Source organism: Phyllostomus hastatus, unplaced genomic scaffold (genome assembly GCF_019186645.2).
Source record: "Phyllostomus hastatus isolate PE091 unplaced genomic scaffold, TTU_PhHast_1.1 phas_scaffold_216, whole genome shotgun sequence".
NCBI classification, from domain to species: Eukaryota; Metazoa; Chordata; class Mammalia; order Chiroptera; family Phyllostomidae; genus Phyllostomus; species Phyllostomus hastatus.
Window position 1 is genome coordinate 20,520,396 of NW_025334018.1, and position 15,942 is coordinate 20,536,337.

The following is a 15,942-nucleotide window of genomic DNA, read 5'->3' on the forward strand; positions in this document are numbered from 1 at the left end:
GCTGGGCCTCCCCCGGCACCAGCCTGCAGCCCAGCCTCTCGGCCTCCACCCCTCGGCCCCCAAATGCAGGCCCCGGCCCTTTGGCGGGCCCTCCCGGGCTCCTGGCACCAGCCCGGCTCCTTCTCCAAGCTCCCGCGTCCTGGTGACCCACTCCCCTCTCCTGTCCCCTGGCCTGAGACCTTTCCTCCAGAACATTCTGGTTCCTTCAGTGCTGCCCTTTGGCTCTTCGGCCGTCTCGGGAACAGCTGCCCCCGCTGACTGCCCTCAGTCACAGCGGGATGGTTCTGTCCCTGCCCAGACCCCACGGGCCCGCTGCCTCCCTGGGGTGCTGCCCCTCGTCTGAGCCTCCCTCTCCAGCTGCCCCTGGAGGCGGCGACTCCCCAGCCCAACTCCAATCAGTGCCTCTCGGGCTCCACCCGCCAGAGCTGGTTCTGCCGGCCCCGAGAGCCCGAGGAGGGGGCACCTGAGCGAGGCCACGGCATGAAGGCGGCGGAACTGGAAGGCAGGGCTGGCTGGTCCGCAGCCCAGACACACGGTCCCCACTTCAGGCACGACGGCAGCAGAGCGCGCTGACCACCCTCCACGTCAGAAACGGAGACTCCCGCACACCCAGGCGGGGACAGCGAGTGCTGTTCGACTTGGGAAAACCCTGTCTGCACTCCTAGTTGGTTTGTGGGCCAAACTGTTGTTCTTTTCACAATAACTGAGCGCTGGACAGTTACCAAACATGGCAACAGGACACCGAGATGACAGCAATGATGATAACAATCCTACTGAGTGTTTACTGAGCACTTACTACGTGCCAGACTCTCAACCTGGCATTCTCCGGGGTGCAGATGGCTGGGGAGGGAGCTGGCCCAGGTGTGCACACTGCTGGTGGGGGGGGGGGGGGCGGGACGCCCTGGACCCTGGGGTCAGAGCCCAGGGCCTGTGCCGGGGCCGATTTCAGGGAACAGCCACCTGGGGGCTAACTGCTAGGTCTCCAAAAAAAAAAACTGGGGACATCACACGAATACAGTTGGTGAGCGGGATTCTTCAAGATCCCCAAAGGTGCTTCAGATGAGTTGTGGCCAAAAACAACGCCAATCTCCTATGACTTTGGAACAGTTGTTTGTGGGGGTTGTTCCTGCACTGGGTGCTGTGGGCACTGCTCTTACCTCCAGGTGCGAGCTGACGGGCGAACACCCAGCCCTTCTCTGTCCGGCCACTAGGTGGTGCCCTGACCTCAGTAAAAAGCACAGGCAGGGTCCCGCGCTAACCAGGCCTGGAAACAGAATCCCACAGCTGAGGGCCATTTAGAAATCCATCTCATCGAGGAAGAGCAACAAGTGGAAAAGCTATTTGAACATATAATAAAGAACTTCCCCAATCTGGCAAAGGAAACAGATGTCCAGGAAGCCCAGAGAGTCCCAAAGAAGTTGGACCCAAGGAGGAACACACCAAGGCACATATAATTACATTAGCCAAGGTAAAAATGAAGGAGAGAATTCTAGAAGCAGCAAGAGATAAGGAGTCAGTAACCTACAAAGGAGTTCCCATCAGACTGTCAGCTGATTTCTCAGAAGAGACCCTGCAGGCAAGAAGGGGCTGGAAAGAAGAATTCCCAGTCATGAGAGGCAAGGACCTACATCCAAGATTACTTTATCCAGCAAAGCTATCATTTAGAATGGAAGGGCAGATAGAGTACTTCCCAGATAAGGTCAAGTTAAAGGAGTTCATCATCACCAAGCCCTTATTTTATAAAATGTTAAAGGGACTTATCTAAGAAAAAGAAGATAAAAAACCATGTATAGTAAAATGATAGCAAACTCACAATTATTAACAACAACACCTAAAACTAAGCAAACAACTAGAACAGGAACAGAAATGGAGATCACATGGAGGGTTATGGGGGGGGAGTGGGAGGAGGAGAGAAGGGGAAAAGGTACAGAGAATAAGTAGCATAGACGGTAGGTAGAAAATAGACGGGGGGAGGGTAAGAACAGTATGGGAAATGCAGAAGCCAAAGGATTTATATGTATATGACACATGGACATGAACTAAAGGTGGGGGGAATGTGGGTGGGAGAGGGTGTGCAGGGCGGAGGGGAGTGAAGGGGGGAAATGGGACAATTGTAATAGCATAATCAATAAAGTATTTTTTAAAATCCATCCCATCCCAGCCCCTCGTTTGAGGTCCGGAATCTGAAGAACAGCGCAGTCAGGGGACTAACCCCCCTGCAAATGGAGCAAGCGAGCATCAGGCTCACTGGGTGGTAGAACTGTCGTCAGAACACCTGTCGCCGAGTGAGCACCGCCGCTGGCCCAGACAGCGTGCGAGGCACTTTGCACACCCCCCCCCCAGCCCACACTAGAGCCCGCCTGGTGCACTCTGCTCCGCCCTTCCACACGGGAGGAAGCCGGGGCTCAGAGGCGGGGTGCAGAGCTCAGGCCAGCTCACGGGCTGGGGGCGGGGGAGGCCAGCTTCCACCACGCAGGCTCTGCCCGCCCGACGCCTCCCCCGGGGAGAGCAGGCCGACCTCAGAGGGTCGGGGTTCCCGTCTCCAGCTGCCTTTCCCTGCACTGTCTTCTCTCTCTCTTCCTTCTCGCTTCTTTTTCCTTTTCTTTTCTTATTTTTCCTTCCCTTTCCCCTTTCCTTTCCTTTCCTTTCCCCTTCCTTCCTTCCTTCCTTCCTTCCTCTCTTCCTCTTTTCTTTTTAAATAAAGATAAAAAGAACACTGCCACCTGAGAGTTCTGCGGGGTTTATTTGTTTGTTTGTTTGTTTTAGAAAATTTGAAATCCAAACTATGTGTAACCAAACTCGGCAGGGCTCGCCCCTTGCCCGCAGTCGGAAGCGGCCGTCTGTCGCTACGGCACACACGTGAGCCTCTCGCAGCGCACCCGGCCTGGCTGCCAGGGGGTGGGGCCGCCTCGGCCGAGGCCTAGCAGCAGCTCTCCCAGTGTGAACTCCTTGACGATCTACCTTTTCCACTGTCAAACCCCCAACGTGACTTTCGGCCTCCTCGGGAAACCAGGGTTTCTCAATGCAAAAAAAAACAAAACTGGATCAAGTTTATTAATTCCATCACGACATTAGTTTTAGTTCAAAAAGGATGTACAAAGGTAAAGCCCTTTACAAAAAGCATGATGAGGCTTCCAGTGAGTATCAGATCTTCGGATGGGCACCCCAGTAACGGGCGGCCTTTTACAACGGCAGCCTCAGCGCGATCGCCCCGGGCGAGAACACGGCCAGCACCCCGTGAGCAGCACCCTCAGGCCGTCCCGCCCTCCCGCTGTGAGGGGGCACAGTACATGCACGGGGAAAGGGTGTGTGTACAGCAGTACTTCACACAGTTACAGGTGACTTTTTAACTGCACTGCTTACACTTCCTGTCGTGGACATGTTCTTCCTCTGCAGTAAAATTTAACACGACACGGAATTTGGACTCAGGGGGACCGGTGTTTGAATCCTCATGCGGCCGTGCTCCGGCCGTGGGAACCCCCAGTCTGGCCGGCCCTCGGAGCCTTGGGCTGCTCCCCCTAAAGGAGGCCCCGCCTGCTCCGGAGGGAGGTTCCGACTGCTGAGGAGGCGGTGCACAAGAGGCTGGGCACCGTCCCGGGCAGGTAAGCAGACGGTGGCTGTCATCATACCCCTGCATCGCAATTCGGGACCAACAAGAATTTTTGAAAGATCTTTGACAATTAAGAATTATCACACGAAATGTTTGTATCCTTTTACCCAGTGAGTCTACTTCCAAGATTTTAGAGAAGAAACTAGAGCTTCAAAAAAGATGCATGAACATGTACTGCCTACCACAAGCTTTTAAAAAGTCAGTCCTCATCCAAAAGTGATTGATTGACTGATTGATTGACTGATAGTCGCTGGATAACAGAGAAGGCAGCCATGGAAACTTATAATGAAGGTGCACATTTACTGCCCATGGGAAGAAGTCTGTGTATGTTACGTGAAAAAAAAAGATGCTAAAAGACAGTAATTAAATCATGATGCCACGCTTATAAAAAAGGAATATTTTTATTAGTGTGTCTGTGTGTATTCATTGAGAGAGAAAAAATGTACAGGTAAAAAATAAAGAGAAGCACATGTAAGGACAATTAAAGTCCCCAAATAAACCCACCACTAACCAGTAACCCTAGAAACACCTGGGTAGAATTAGTAGTCGTTCCTATGCTCTTTATTGGTTCTCCTGCACTTGCTTCTTTTTAAAAAATGAGTACCTCTATAAAATTTTTTTAAGTGATTGTTTTTAATTATTCCTCGTCTCCTCTCTAATTTCATAAAACATGCGAATCCTAAGTGGCAAATTCCCTTCCACCTCGCCGGGGAGCGCGAAACCATGGAGGCCCGCGCGGGTGTGCTGGGGGGAGTCAGGCCCTGCCACACGCAAGGCCAAGGGCGGGCCCCCTCAGCCCTGCCTCCAGAGACCGCCTGCCCGAGAGCCGTGTGCTCAGGCTCAGCCTGTCATTCCTACCCCCGCCCCCGCCCCCTGCAGGACAGGGGTCCGCGCATCAGCGTCTGGGGCCGAGGAGGCTCAGGAGCGAGTCCCTGCGGAGGACGTGGTTCTGGCCTCCTGGAGGTCCGTGGGCTGACCCTCCGGTCCCCGGTCCCCGGAGGGAAACTGTTCCAGGCAGGGTTTTCCCGGTGCGTGATGTCACAGGTGTGAAATGATGGGCCCGTGGGTGGAAACTCCAAGAAATGGTCAAATCTAAATGCGTGAATAACACCACACGACGAAACTAGATTTTAGAATAAATACTCGTAGTGATAATGATAAAATAAGAATAAACCTAGACCAGGTTCCAAATCACGTCCCCTCACAGGACGGGTGGCCCAGGTCTGTGGCGGACGGAGAGCGAAGGAAAGGGGCCATCATGTTCAGGGGTGACTTTTTCAACTTGATGCACTTGTCCCCTAAATTGTCCCTCAGCCTCTGCAGACGCTCACTTCTTGTCTTCTAGGGCACGTGAGCAGATGGAAAAAGAAAGCAGAAGCTGCATATGAACGGGAAAACCACTAGCTGATCGTGTTTCCTTCGAGCAGCTTATTTTTTGTTTGGCTTTCTTCCCTGAAGAGAGCGATGCCCCAGCCACCCACGGACGGCAAATAAGTAACTCAGAGGGCGGCTGCCAGCGACCAGACGGCCCCTCGTCAGGGTGGGCCACGCAGGTCAGCGCTCGGTGGCCCAGCTCTGGGATGGAGCAGGTTCTATTACTTCGTGACCTCGGGCAAACTCCCACCCATAAGCCGCAACCTCCTCCCGCACGAAATGAAGATAACAGTGCCCACTCCTCCTGGAGGTGTGCGCGCGCTGAGTGAGAGCATGCTTCCGTGAGCTGGCATCGAACACACAGTAGGTGCTCAATAGAGGACTCCTCTTGCCACCCTCCTCGTTATTCAACGTGGCGCTCCCCAAAGAACACTAGGATGCACGGCACTCCACCGCCCCCAACAAACCAGAACCGCCGAGGGAACTCGGGCGTTTTCTCGTGGGTCTGACTAGCTTCTCAGATTCTCCTCTGACACCTGGGCCAGGTGGAGGGCGAGTCCTGTGCACGACAGCCTAAAACTTGGCCAGTTTTAACACGGTGATCTCACCTCCACTCACTCAAGTAGAATACCGAACACACCGATTGCTACCATTCCGATTTTCAAGTTATAAATATTCTTTGGATTTTCTGAGGGAAGTCAGAAATCACAAATGAACTGCAGTAAACTTGGGGGGTAAAAGAAAGGGAAACCTACCATTTTCAATCTTGCTCTTTGGGTGCGGTCCACTGAACGCTAGAAATTTCCCGGGGACGATCCAGTTGAAGTCGCCGTTCTCAACTCGCTGGCGGAGCGACGTGCGGAAAGAGAAGAGAAAGATTTCGTGATTCTTACGCCATTTCGGACCCCCTCACGGAGAAAGCTGCGTTCATCCCGCGGGTCCCAGACCAGCGGGGCTCGCAGGGAGACGGAGTAACTAACTCGGCTGAAATTACAACCTGCATCGGTTCTCAAAGTGGTCTTTATGAATTCGACCCACTTCAGTGAAGTTTTTACCTAGACTGTACAAAATTGTTAACAACCTTATTCAAGTGGAGGTACTTCGCTTGAAACAAGTTTGCCTCCTGGCCACTCTGCACTGGGAAGAAATGCAAGCAAACACTGCTTGTCCCAGTGGTAAAGGAAAACGAGAGAAACCAGAATGTAAGCACTTTCCATGAACACAGGATGCACACATTAAACCATAAAAACACTCTCTGTACATCAGGGTTATGATGAACACACTTTCTTGGGCTTTTTTCCCTGTTTTTACAAGTACACGTCTGTTGTCGGCTCTGACAGACTGGGAAACGGACAGAGGCGGGAGTGAGGGATAGGCCCTCGTCCAAGGTTAAACCACGATCTAGAGTCAGCCAAGGTCGTCGGCCAAGGTCGCCGGCCAAGGTCGCCGGCCACGGCCGCAAACCACTCAGTTCGAGGGTCCGCAGAGGGAAGTAAAGGCAGATGTTCCTCAGCTGCGAGGCCCGTCTTCCGACTGGGTTTTCACAGGAAATCTCTCCATATTTGGAATTTGCCGTTTTGAATGCCATCTTCCGATACTGATACCATGCGGCCAAATAAAACACACCTGGGGGCCGGCCTGGACCAGCAGCTGTCAGCCTCCCACCTACGCTGGCGCAGGGAGCCTCAGCAGAGGCTGGGAGACCGGGAGGGGGCCGAGCGTCCCCCCACGGCCCTACCCCACCCCCGCTTCCGTGCCTTCCCGGGTGCCCGTGAACCAGGGGACACCGCCTGGGGCGGGGCTGGCACTGGAGATCGGGCAGGTGATCGGACAGGTCTGCACAAGGAACCCAAAGGCGTCTGTATCCCTGCCTCTTCGCGTGAGCATCCTGAGCCCGCGCCCGCCCCAGCCCCAGCCCCAGCCCCAGCCCCAGCCCCGCTGCCGGTCCCAGGCTGGAGTCCCCATGTCCCCACGTCCCCACAGAAGAGACAGGCGGAGCAGACCTGGGTGCTGGCCAAACACCGCCCGCACCCCGCTTGTAGGAGCTTCTGTTTGTTAAACGTTACACTGGATTCGGGGCCTCCAGGAAATCGGGGACCTCGACGGAACTCCGTGCTCTGCCCCTGGCCATTCCCTTGAAAATCGGGCCCGGGCTGTGCGGCTCTCCCGTTTCCGACGCAGACGTGCCCCTCCAGCTAGGAAAGACACGCTACACGCCTGCCTTACAAGTGTCTGCACTGCATTCATCTCATTGTAACGGAGTGTCTATCTCTACAGCGCCCTAAGCAGACCTTAGGGACCCTGCGAGTGCTCACACCAAGTTAATGCTCGAGCACAGCTACCAATCTGTAGCTGCTGGAATGGAGAATCTAATGTGCAGCTCCTCGGGGTAAATGTTCATTTTCTTTCTGAAATAAAACAGTCCCCAGTTAACGGTCTGCTACCCCTCTCAAGTAAGCATTAAGCTTAAAACACTATTGGAAAATTCGGAACTGAAGACACACTCTGAGGCTCCCGCGGCGGACACCAACTCTTGGCCGGAGTGCGGAAGGAAGCAGCTGTCCAGGCTCGCTCTCCCCGTCTCCGTGGGCGCTCGGGGTCCGGGTCAGCGTGCTGCGCTACCTCCGTTGGTCTGGACCGCGGGCGCCCTCTGGTTAAACAGTAACCTTTCCTAGTCCATCGCCGGGACAGAGACAATGGGCTCAGTGAGACCCGCTCACGCACAGAACCAGTGTCTGCAAACCTGCCCACCCGAGGAGGTAACCGGGAGCTGGGCTCGGCAGCCTGGAGGCGCAGGGAGTACACAGAGAGACGGAGGTCTTAGATCCGAGTCTAAAAAAAAAATGCCGGTAATAAGAAAGGGACAGCTTTTAACTGACTACTGTAACTTAAGCTTACTTTGATAAGCTTCCAAAGTTAATATCTGTGCCTTCTTCACAGTGAATTATACCAATGTCGAGTAACACAGACTGGTTTCTCTGATTAGGCAGACACACACACTCTTCAGAGAGACCGAGCTCAGGCAGGAACGGGAGGCACAACTCTTTCCGAGCCGACCACATCTTGTAAACAAACAGCTCAGCAAGATGAGGCAACAGGGTGATGTTACGTCTTCCCATCCAAAGCCTACCGCCTACCGGTGCTATGTGGAAAATCACAGATGTTCCTACTATTAAAAAAAATTAAAAATTTGAATTCCTAAAACTGATGTATTCAGGTGCTACTAATTCACCTTACCATAGAATTTCCAGACTACAAAAGACTCACCAGGTTGCCCTGGAACAGCTAACTCTCCTGGTTTCTTTCGCAGTATCACTGGGCCTGAAAACCTGAATTTTTACGACTTCTAAAAACAGCGTCTGTGCCCGTGAGGCACGCCTCCGCTGTCACGGCCACAAGCACACTGTTCCGCCCGCACCCTGAGAAGCACGGCCTCTGCGCCGCTGTAACAGGCGGTGAGGCAGAGGAGGGAGGCCTTGACCCTGACGGGCCCGGGGCGGGCTCCTTCAGGAACAGGTGTCTTCTCTCGGGCAACGTCATGGGTAAGCAGTGTTCCAGCACCGAGACCGTGCTGAAAATCGGAAAGACAGGAAGAACTACGAAGTCCTTTTTTATTCACTAAAAAGTGCCCTTTTTTACAGGCGCACACTTTGTAACATATACCGTGGTCTACCCACTGTGCCGTGCACCTGACCCTAAGACGAAGCAACACTGAATGTCAACTGTCGTTCCAAAAAAACACTGCAAATCAAATAAAACACTCTGAGAGGGGGGAGTGCCTTCTCCACAGTCCCCCAACTTCTGGAACAATAAAACAGTGTTCGCGGCGCAGCTGGGTTACATAAATGCAAATATGCCAAAGGACTGGCACTCGATGGGTTTAAAGCAAAGTAAACATTTGAGTTATTTGGTTTAAACGAAGTCGCCGCATATTGGGATTTAAACAATACACTCTAGATTATTAAGTTCGGCTTGATTTGCAGAGAGACAGGGTGGCAGACGGGGGAGGGGGTGGCAGCCGCACCTCTGCTGGCGGCAGTGGGGACAGGGAGGTGCTGGTGGCCGGGGACAGGGAGGTGCTGGTGGCCGGGACAGGGAGGGAGGGCTCCACCTGCTGGGACCAGGTACCGCGGCTGCCGGCAGCCTCAAGGGCGGGGACCCCGTGCGCATTTGCAGGGGCTGCTGCAGGGCTCAAGACGTGCAGACCTGTGGCCATTAGCACCCCCAGAGGCTGGAACTCGGAAGCAGGGCCCCCACTCGGGAGCAAGTACTTGACCCGCCATCCCGGGGCCCCAGCCAGCAGCCACTGTGCGGGCCGGCAGAGGGAGCGAGAGGCCAGGCGGAGGAGAAAGACTGACTGCCCCGTAAGAGCTGGCCGGTGGGGCAGAGTTTCTACAGTCAGCGAGTGCGCACGGTGCCCATCGAGGACGGGGAGACCAGAGACGCCCGCTGGCTGTGAGCTCTTGTACCAGCAACAACAGCTTCAGGAGAGGCGCCGAGGGGACCGCCCCGCCACCGTCAGAGGACGGAGACCGGGCTCCATCCTTAAGCAGTCCACAGGGGCAGAGACCCAACCACACCCTTCAGGAGAAGAGAGCCCCGGGGGGCACTGCTCGGGAAACGTGTCGTGGGTTTAACCGACGCGACCGCTGCCCCAGCAGCGCGTGGGGCATGCTCCTCCAACGGCTGTGGGAGCGCGGTCCGTCTGTCCACACCGCCAGCTGCGGCCGGGAAGGGCCCTGCTCCCTCCCCCGTGTGGCCTTGGAGCGGGGTCGCTCCACGGATGTGCCTCTAACAGTTCCCTGAAGAGTCAAGTCGCCTGGGAGACGCCTCCCCAGTCCCTCCAGGTGCCCCGGCAAGGCCGCACACCTGCCTTCTGGAAGGTGCTTGGCCCCGTCCTGGGGCAGGAATTCGCATTTTTCTGATTCCACAATCCACGAACAAGAGGGCCGGCCGGGCAGCTTCCAGATTACATTCCAGTCTGCCCTGCAAACCCTGCTCCAAAGCAGAGCCTTGAGGCATCGCGCCCGAGGGCTCAACAGCAGTGACCCCTGAGGCTGACCGCAGGCGGCGCACGGGGAGACAGGAGGCCTAACAGGCCCTGTCGGTCTCAGGGTCCCTGCGGAGGGGCAGCCTGCGGAGCGCACCCCACCTGGTCCGGTCGACAGTGCAGCCTGCACGCAAGGGCGGCGCCGCCCGCCTGGAGACGGCCCTGGTCCGCACATTAAACCAAACTGACGTTGCGGGCAAGCCCTGGGTGGAGGGGACGGTATCTAGCAACCGTGATGCAAATAACTGGTTTAGGAAAGAAAGAAAAAAACAAACCTTACCCTCACGGCAATGACTGGGTGGTAATGAAAGAAACGTCATTTCAAGAGGTTCTCTGCCACAGTCAGTGTTTCCCTGGAGTGCCAGCGCAAAATCAAAATGGGTTCTTAATTACTGTGCCCTGGCCTCTTTCCATGGAAAAGTAGTTACTTTTAACAGATGACATAAATTCCTCGAAATGGGCTATCGTCCTCAGTCAGTGGTCGTTGTCTCTCGTATTCGTCGTCTTTCACGGATGACGGTCCGCACCTGGGAGCCACCGCAGGCAGGCGACCCCCCCCCACGTGCTGCCCCTGCAGCTGCTCCTCTGCCTGCCTCTTCCTCTCCCGCCCCCGCCCCCAGCCCCGCCCCCGCTGGGAGCAGGGAGCAGGGAGCAGGGCGCCGTCCCAGACAGGACAGGACGGCTGCCTCCAGGTTCCGCTGAGCGTTCACCTGCGCACAGCCAACCCAGGGGCAGCTGCGGAAGGCGAGCCTCCAGGGGACCAGCGGAAAGCCCCGCCTGTGCTGGTTTTGCTTTGTGTCGTTTTGTTTCTTTTGTGGACAACCAAAACCTTCCCCGGTTTCCCCTGGAGCAAAAGGTCCGTTTTTATTTTTTAAGTGAGCTCATCAATGATCAGATTTCAAGGGAATGGCTGCTCTTAGTTCTCAAGTTCTTCTCGAATCCCTTAAAAAAAAAACCCTGTTAGAAAGGTGTGTCTGTTTAGATACAGATTCTTTGCAGACTCTTCTGGACCGTCACCCAGGAAACACTTTCCTGGACCCCGCAGCCCGGCGGCCAGAGTGGGATGTGATGGACCAGCGCGGACACGAACGGTGAGACCGCACTCGGGAAGGTGCTGTTGCTGATCAGTTCCCAACACGGCGGGCCGACCGTGAGGCACCTGACCACAGAGCACCGGCCCGAGAGACCTCAGCCCGAGCCTTCCGCAGGGGCAGGGCCCGAAGGTCCTCAACACCCAACCTCCGCTCCCCGGGTGGCCTCGCTCGGACCGCCTGTGCCTGAGCCCGGCCCGGCCACATGGGCAGGACGTCAGTGACAGCTGGGCGCCGGCGTCGTGGGAACACAGTCCGCCCACTCGGACGGCTCGGCAAACGCAGCCGTGTTTCCAACGAGACGTGTGCAGCCAAAACGTGTCACGAGGCACAAGCCCAGCTCTGCTGTCGACAGACCTGGTTTTGAAAACAAGAGTAACTTCCAATTCCACTGCCAAACTGCACTTTAACATTATTTCTCTTATAAAAGTGGAAGGTGATTGTCAATCAAGATTTGATGGAAGGATATATACAGATAGGACATTTTCCGAAACTCAAATGAAGGCTCCTGGTCAAAGCGGAAAAACGGACAAACACAGGAAACTCCAGAGCGGTTTCTTCTACCCGCTGCGCCATAGGCAACCCCTGCGTGTCAGCGGGGGGTGAGGGGGTGTAATTGTATCTTACAAAAAGTTAAAATGCACAAACCTCGTAGTGTTCGTATTCGTCCACATCGAACGTCTCGAAGTCGAAAAACCCATGTTGCAGTCCCTGAAAGCAGAGTCTGAGTTAGTTCTCGCGCACTCAGCTGGCACGGGCGCTGCTGCTCCTCACCCGCCCGCCCACCGGTGGTGCCCCCGACCGGCCGAGAACTCGGGGACCTCTGGGTGTGAAGCGTTTCTAGGAATCAGCTTCTGGGAATCGGTAGCTCTGCCTTGAGTCTGTGCTGCAGGTGGGACTGAACACTTAGAAAAATACAAAAATATGCCCCCCAAAATGCAACCTACTAGCAAATTTCTAGGTAAAACCTACTGAGGCTGTACAATTAATTCATATCTGACCATAACAGAATATAGGGAAGTGGTTCACTTTTCAGATAGAAGAAAATGAAAAATTCTTAGGACGGTTCATCTTCCTTTTGTCATTAATGAGATATTTAGGGGGAAAAAGGCATTTCACAGCGATCTGTGAGAACACGTCAGAGACCAGCATTCTCCACAATGCCCATCGCGGACCAGCTGCAACAGAAGCACCTACCGTGGGTTACGTGTCGAATGCAGATGCCTGGGCCCCACCCCTGAACCACTGCATCAGAGGCAGCTGGTGGGGAGGGCAGGGGTGGCAGACCAGCACCTTGAACCCGCCCTCTCAGGGGGTTCTCCTGAGTGCTAGCTTCCCCACCTTTTCAGAGTCTGTGCTTGTGCAGGTCTCTGTGGGTAGGTCCCGCACACTTGTGACCACACTTCTGACGCCACCAGGGCAACAGCGCGATCAGAAACATGTGCTTCCCGGAGAGGCAGCGCTGCGGCCACACCCCGTCTCTGTCCTCGGGAGCTTTGGAGCCCCTGGCACAGAGATCACCGGGCACACGCCCCACAGAAGAGGTGTTCGAGGGAAACGTGCGTCAGCTGCTTAGAGACAGGTTGGGCGACCTCCGGGGCCCCGAAACCTCCTCTGCGCTTGGGCGAAATCAGCCCCAACGGCCGATGGAACAAGAAATGCACCGAAGACCAGGTGCCTCTGTCCCCCTACAGCGGGACGGATGCCACCAATTTCCAGGTCAGGTCGGCAGTCGCCGCGACCACAGGGGGAGCACGATCTAGATTTCACACGGGCCGCCCGAGAAGCAGGCTGTGCCAGACGGCGGGATGGGCAGATGACGACGACGATGGTGACACCACTAGAATTACCTCTTCCCCCAGGCACATTTTAGATGCCGTAACTGTGGATGACGCACTGGGGACTACCTCCACAGAACCTCTTAACTGGCGCGACAGGAAGTGTGTGTTGGTGGTGTTTGCAGGGCACGGGCTAGAGGGCCTTGGTAGTTTTTAAATTAGAAGAAAAGTGTTTGAAAGGTATTTTATAGCTTCAGAGTTTAAATCCACTTTCTAAAGGCCGAGACAGTCGTGCTCAAGTCCCTCGAGCAGCACGCAAGGGGGACGCTGGCGTCATGCCTTTCCCCGTCTGTGACCTCCCGAGTCGCCCGCAGCAGGGACACCTGCCACTCATTACCTTTCTGATCCCCTGCAGGCAGTCGAGGATGGTGAGGTTGTAAGTGCAGTTTCCGAAGGAAGCATCCCTGCAAACACACACACACAGAGAAGGTCACAGTTAAACTCGGGCGTTCCCACATTCAGATCCGCAGACACCCAAGTCGGCTGCACGCACGCACGCTCGTGTGGCCTCTCGGCCGCCGCCACGGCAGACCGGGGACACGTGAGGACCTGCTGGCTAGCGGCACCGAAGCTCTCCCGAGACGGCTGTGACCCGGGGGCAGAGTTCGTCAGGACGCACGTGGGAGAGTCCCGGCTCTGGGGCCAGACCGTCTCGGTTCCGAGTCCGACCTGCTGGGGCCCCACCCGGGACCTCCAAGTTACGTGACCTCCGAGCCCCAGGGTCCCCCTCCGTGCGACCTCCGAGCCCCAGGGTCCCCCTCCGTGTGACCTCCGAGCCCCAGGGTCCCCCTCCGTGCGACCTCCGAGCCCCAGGGTCCCCCTCCCCAGTGCGACCTCCGAGCCCCAGGGTCCCCCTCCGTGTGACCTCCGAGCCCCAGGGTTGTCCTCCATGTGACCTCCGAGCCCCAGGGTCCCCCTCCCCAGTGCGACCTCCGAGCCCCAGGGTCCCCCTCCGTGTGACCTCCGAGCCCCAGGGTTGTCCTCCATGTGACCTCCGAGCCCCAGGGTCCCCCCTCCCCAGTGCGACCTCCGAGCCCCAGGGTCCCCCCTCCGTGTGACCTCCGAGCCCCAGGGTTGTCCTCCATGTGACCTCCGAGCCCCAGGGTCCCCCTCCCCAGTGTGACCTCCGAGCCCCAGGGTCCCCCTCTGTGCGACCTCCGAGCCCCAGCGTCCCCCTCCCCAGTGTGACCTCCGAGCCCCAGGGTCCCCCTCCGTGTGACCTCCGAGCCCCAGGGTCGTCCTCCGTGGAACGACGATGCTGAGGGCAGCGGCCGCTCCCAGGGCTGGCATTGCTCGCACTTAGGAAGTGGCAAGCCCTTCACACCGGGCCCGGCAGAGGAAGCACTTAATGGGCACCACGGCCACCACCACTACTATTGCTCATCGTCACCAACAGCACCGCACTGTTTCACTAAGTGGGACAGGGGTGCCACACCCAACTAAAAGGTGAGGGGGGGAGGGTGCGGGTCAACGCAGCCTGGCAGCTGTTTTCACGAACTAAACGCCGTTTCCCCAACCCTGCCCCCCAGAAACACAAGGGTAAGGTGGTCTCACTTCCAGACAGCGCCCCCCCCGGGGCGGCCCCTCCCGCCCCGAGAGCCTCCAGCGCACGGTGAGGGGTTCTCTCCGAAGGGGGGGGCCCTGCTGCCCCCGAAGCCAGCCGAGGGCTTCATCCTTTATTTAAGTTTTCAGAGCAGCTTAGCAGAGCGGCTCCGGGCAACGTAACACTGAAGTATCAGGTTCGGGTCAGCTCAGCAAGAACTGGCACCGGAGCTTTAACACCACACCGTTCCAAGGTGTCCAGGGCGAGAAACTCGACCTGGAAGCTCCCAGGCTCCCTGCCCAGCCCCCACTGCTGACCCCAAGGGACGGCGCGGTCAGGGGCCGGCGATGACGGCCGGTCCCGGGGCGGCAGGGGGGCGGGGCTGGCGGCGTCCCGCGGGGAGAAAGTGTCCCCTGAGGGCTTCAACAGAACAACACAAAACTGAGCGTGACATCACAGCCAGCCCAGGTAACTCGAACCCATGGCTGCCAAGCCATGAATTAAAACGCAGCTTCAACCTCATCGCGTTTCAGCGTCCCGGTCGCCTCGTACGCGAACGCTGAGCCCGCACCGCGGCTTCAGGGAAGTGTCCCTTCGGCCTGCAGTTTGGGGGTAACCCGGGTACACAGGAAGGGTCACTCTAGATGGCTGCCCGGTCTCCAGGGTCCTTCTGTTTAAAGCCGTTGGGACTCAGGGGTCCGTGAAAAACAAAATAACCCCTTTTCACGCATCTTGTACAGACAGTAAACAGCTATCACGAAGCCAGTGTGAATGGCCCACGCCAAAGAGAGAAGACCTGGGGACCTGAGACACGACACCAGTGGGTGCGAACAACCGCACAGTCCCCGGTGGGCACTTGTTTCTGTGGGGCGGGGGTTCAAGGTCAGGTCTTGTCAGTGCCAGGGACCCCTCAGCAGTCTGCGGGACCCTTTTCTCAGCAAAAGTTTCAAATGCACGAAATAAAATACAAAGGAACCGCAAAAGGTCCACTCAGTTAAATTTAAAGTTATGAGAATGTTAAAAAGTTTGTAATACAGCAGTATGTACTTTTGTACTACTGTACTACATAGCAAGGCGTAGGAGTAGGTCTGATAAGGACCATAAAGAGGAAAGAAACGTAAACAGTATCAACCTTAAGATGCAAGCAACGACTGTGACGGGATTACAAGCGGCTACGACAGAGTCACGCTGTGTGCTGCTGGGACAGAGTCGGGTGTGTTGCTAACACTGCTGCAGTTCACGTCCCACATTTACAACTGAGAGTCATCCTACACGGCGAGTGAAAATGAAGAAAATCATTTTTTATCATCCCGAGTTCCTGACTCTCTAAATTAGCTCCCCAGACACTAGATCAAAAACTACTCCTCCGGTAACGAAAAGGGAATAAAACTTCTGCATTTAAAAAGAAAACAAACACTCCAAGACTAGCAGGTGTC

At 56.1% G+C, this 15,942-nt stretch overlaps 1 protein-coding gene across 5 annotated transcripts in view; it reads right to left on the bottom strand.

Moving 5' to 3' along the window:
• The window catches only part of CDC14A (cell division cycle 14A), a 101,676-nt gene that overhangs the window by 31,869 nt on the left and 53,865 nt on the right, over positions 1–15,942 (bottom strand). For all 5 annotated transcript variants that reach the window (XM_045817000.1, XM_045816999.1, XM_045816998.1 and 2 more), the window contains 3 exons: positions 13,301–13,367; positions 11,774–11,836; positions 5,740–5,827 (listed from right to left, as the gene is read on the bottom strand). In XM_045817000.1, coding sequence (XP_045672956.1) covers positions 5,740–5,827; positions 11,774–11,836; positions 13,301–13,367 — 218 coding nt within the window. The remainder of the gene's footprint in view (positions 1–5,739; positions 5,828–11,773; positions 11,837–13,300; positions 13,368–15,942) is intronic.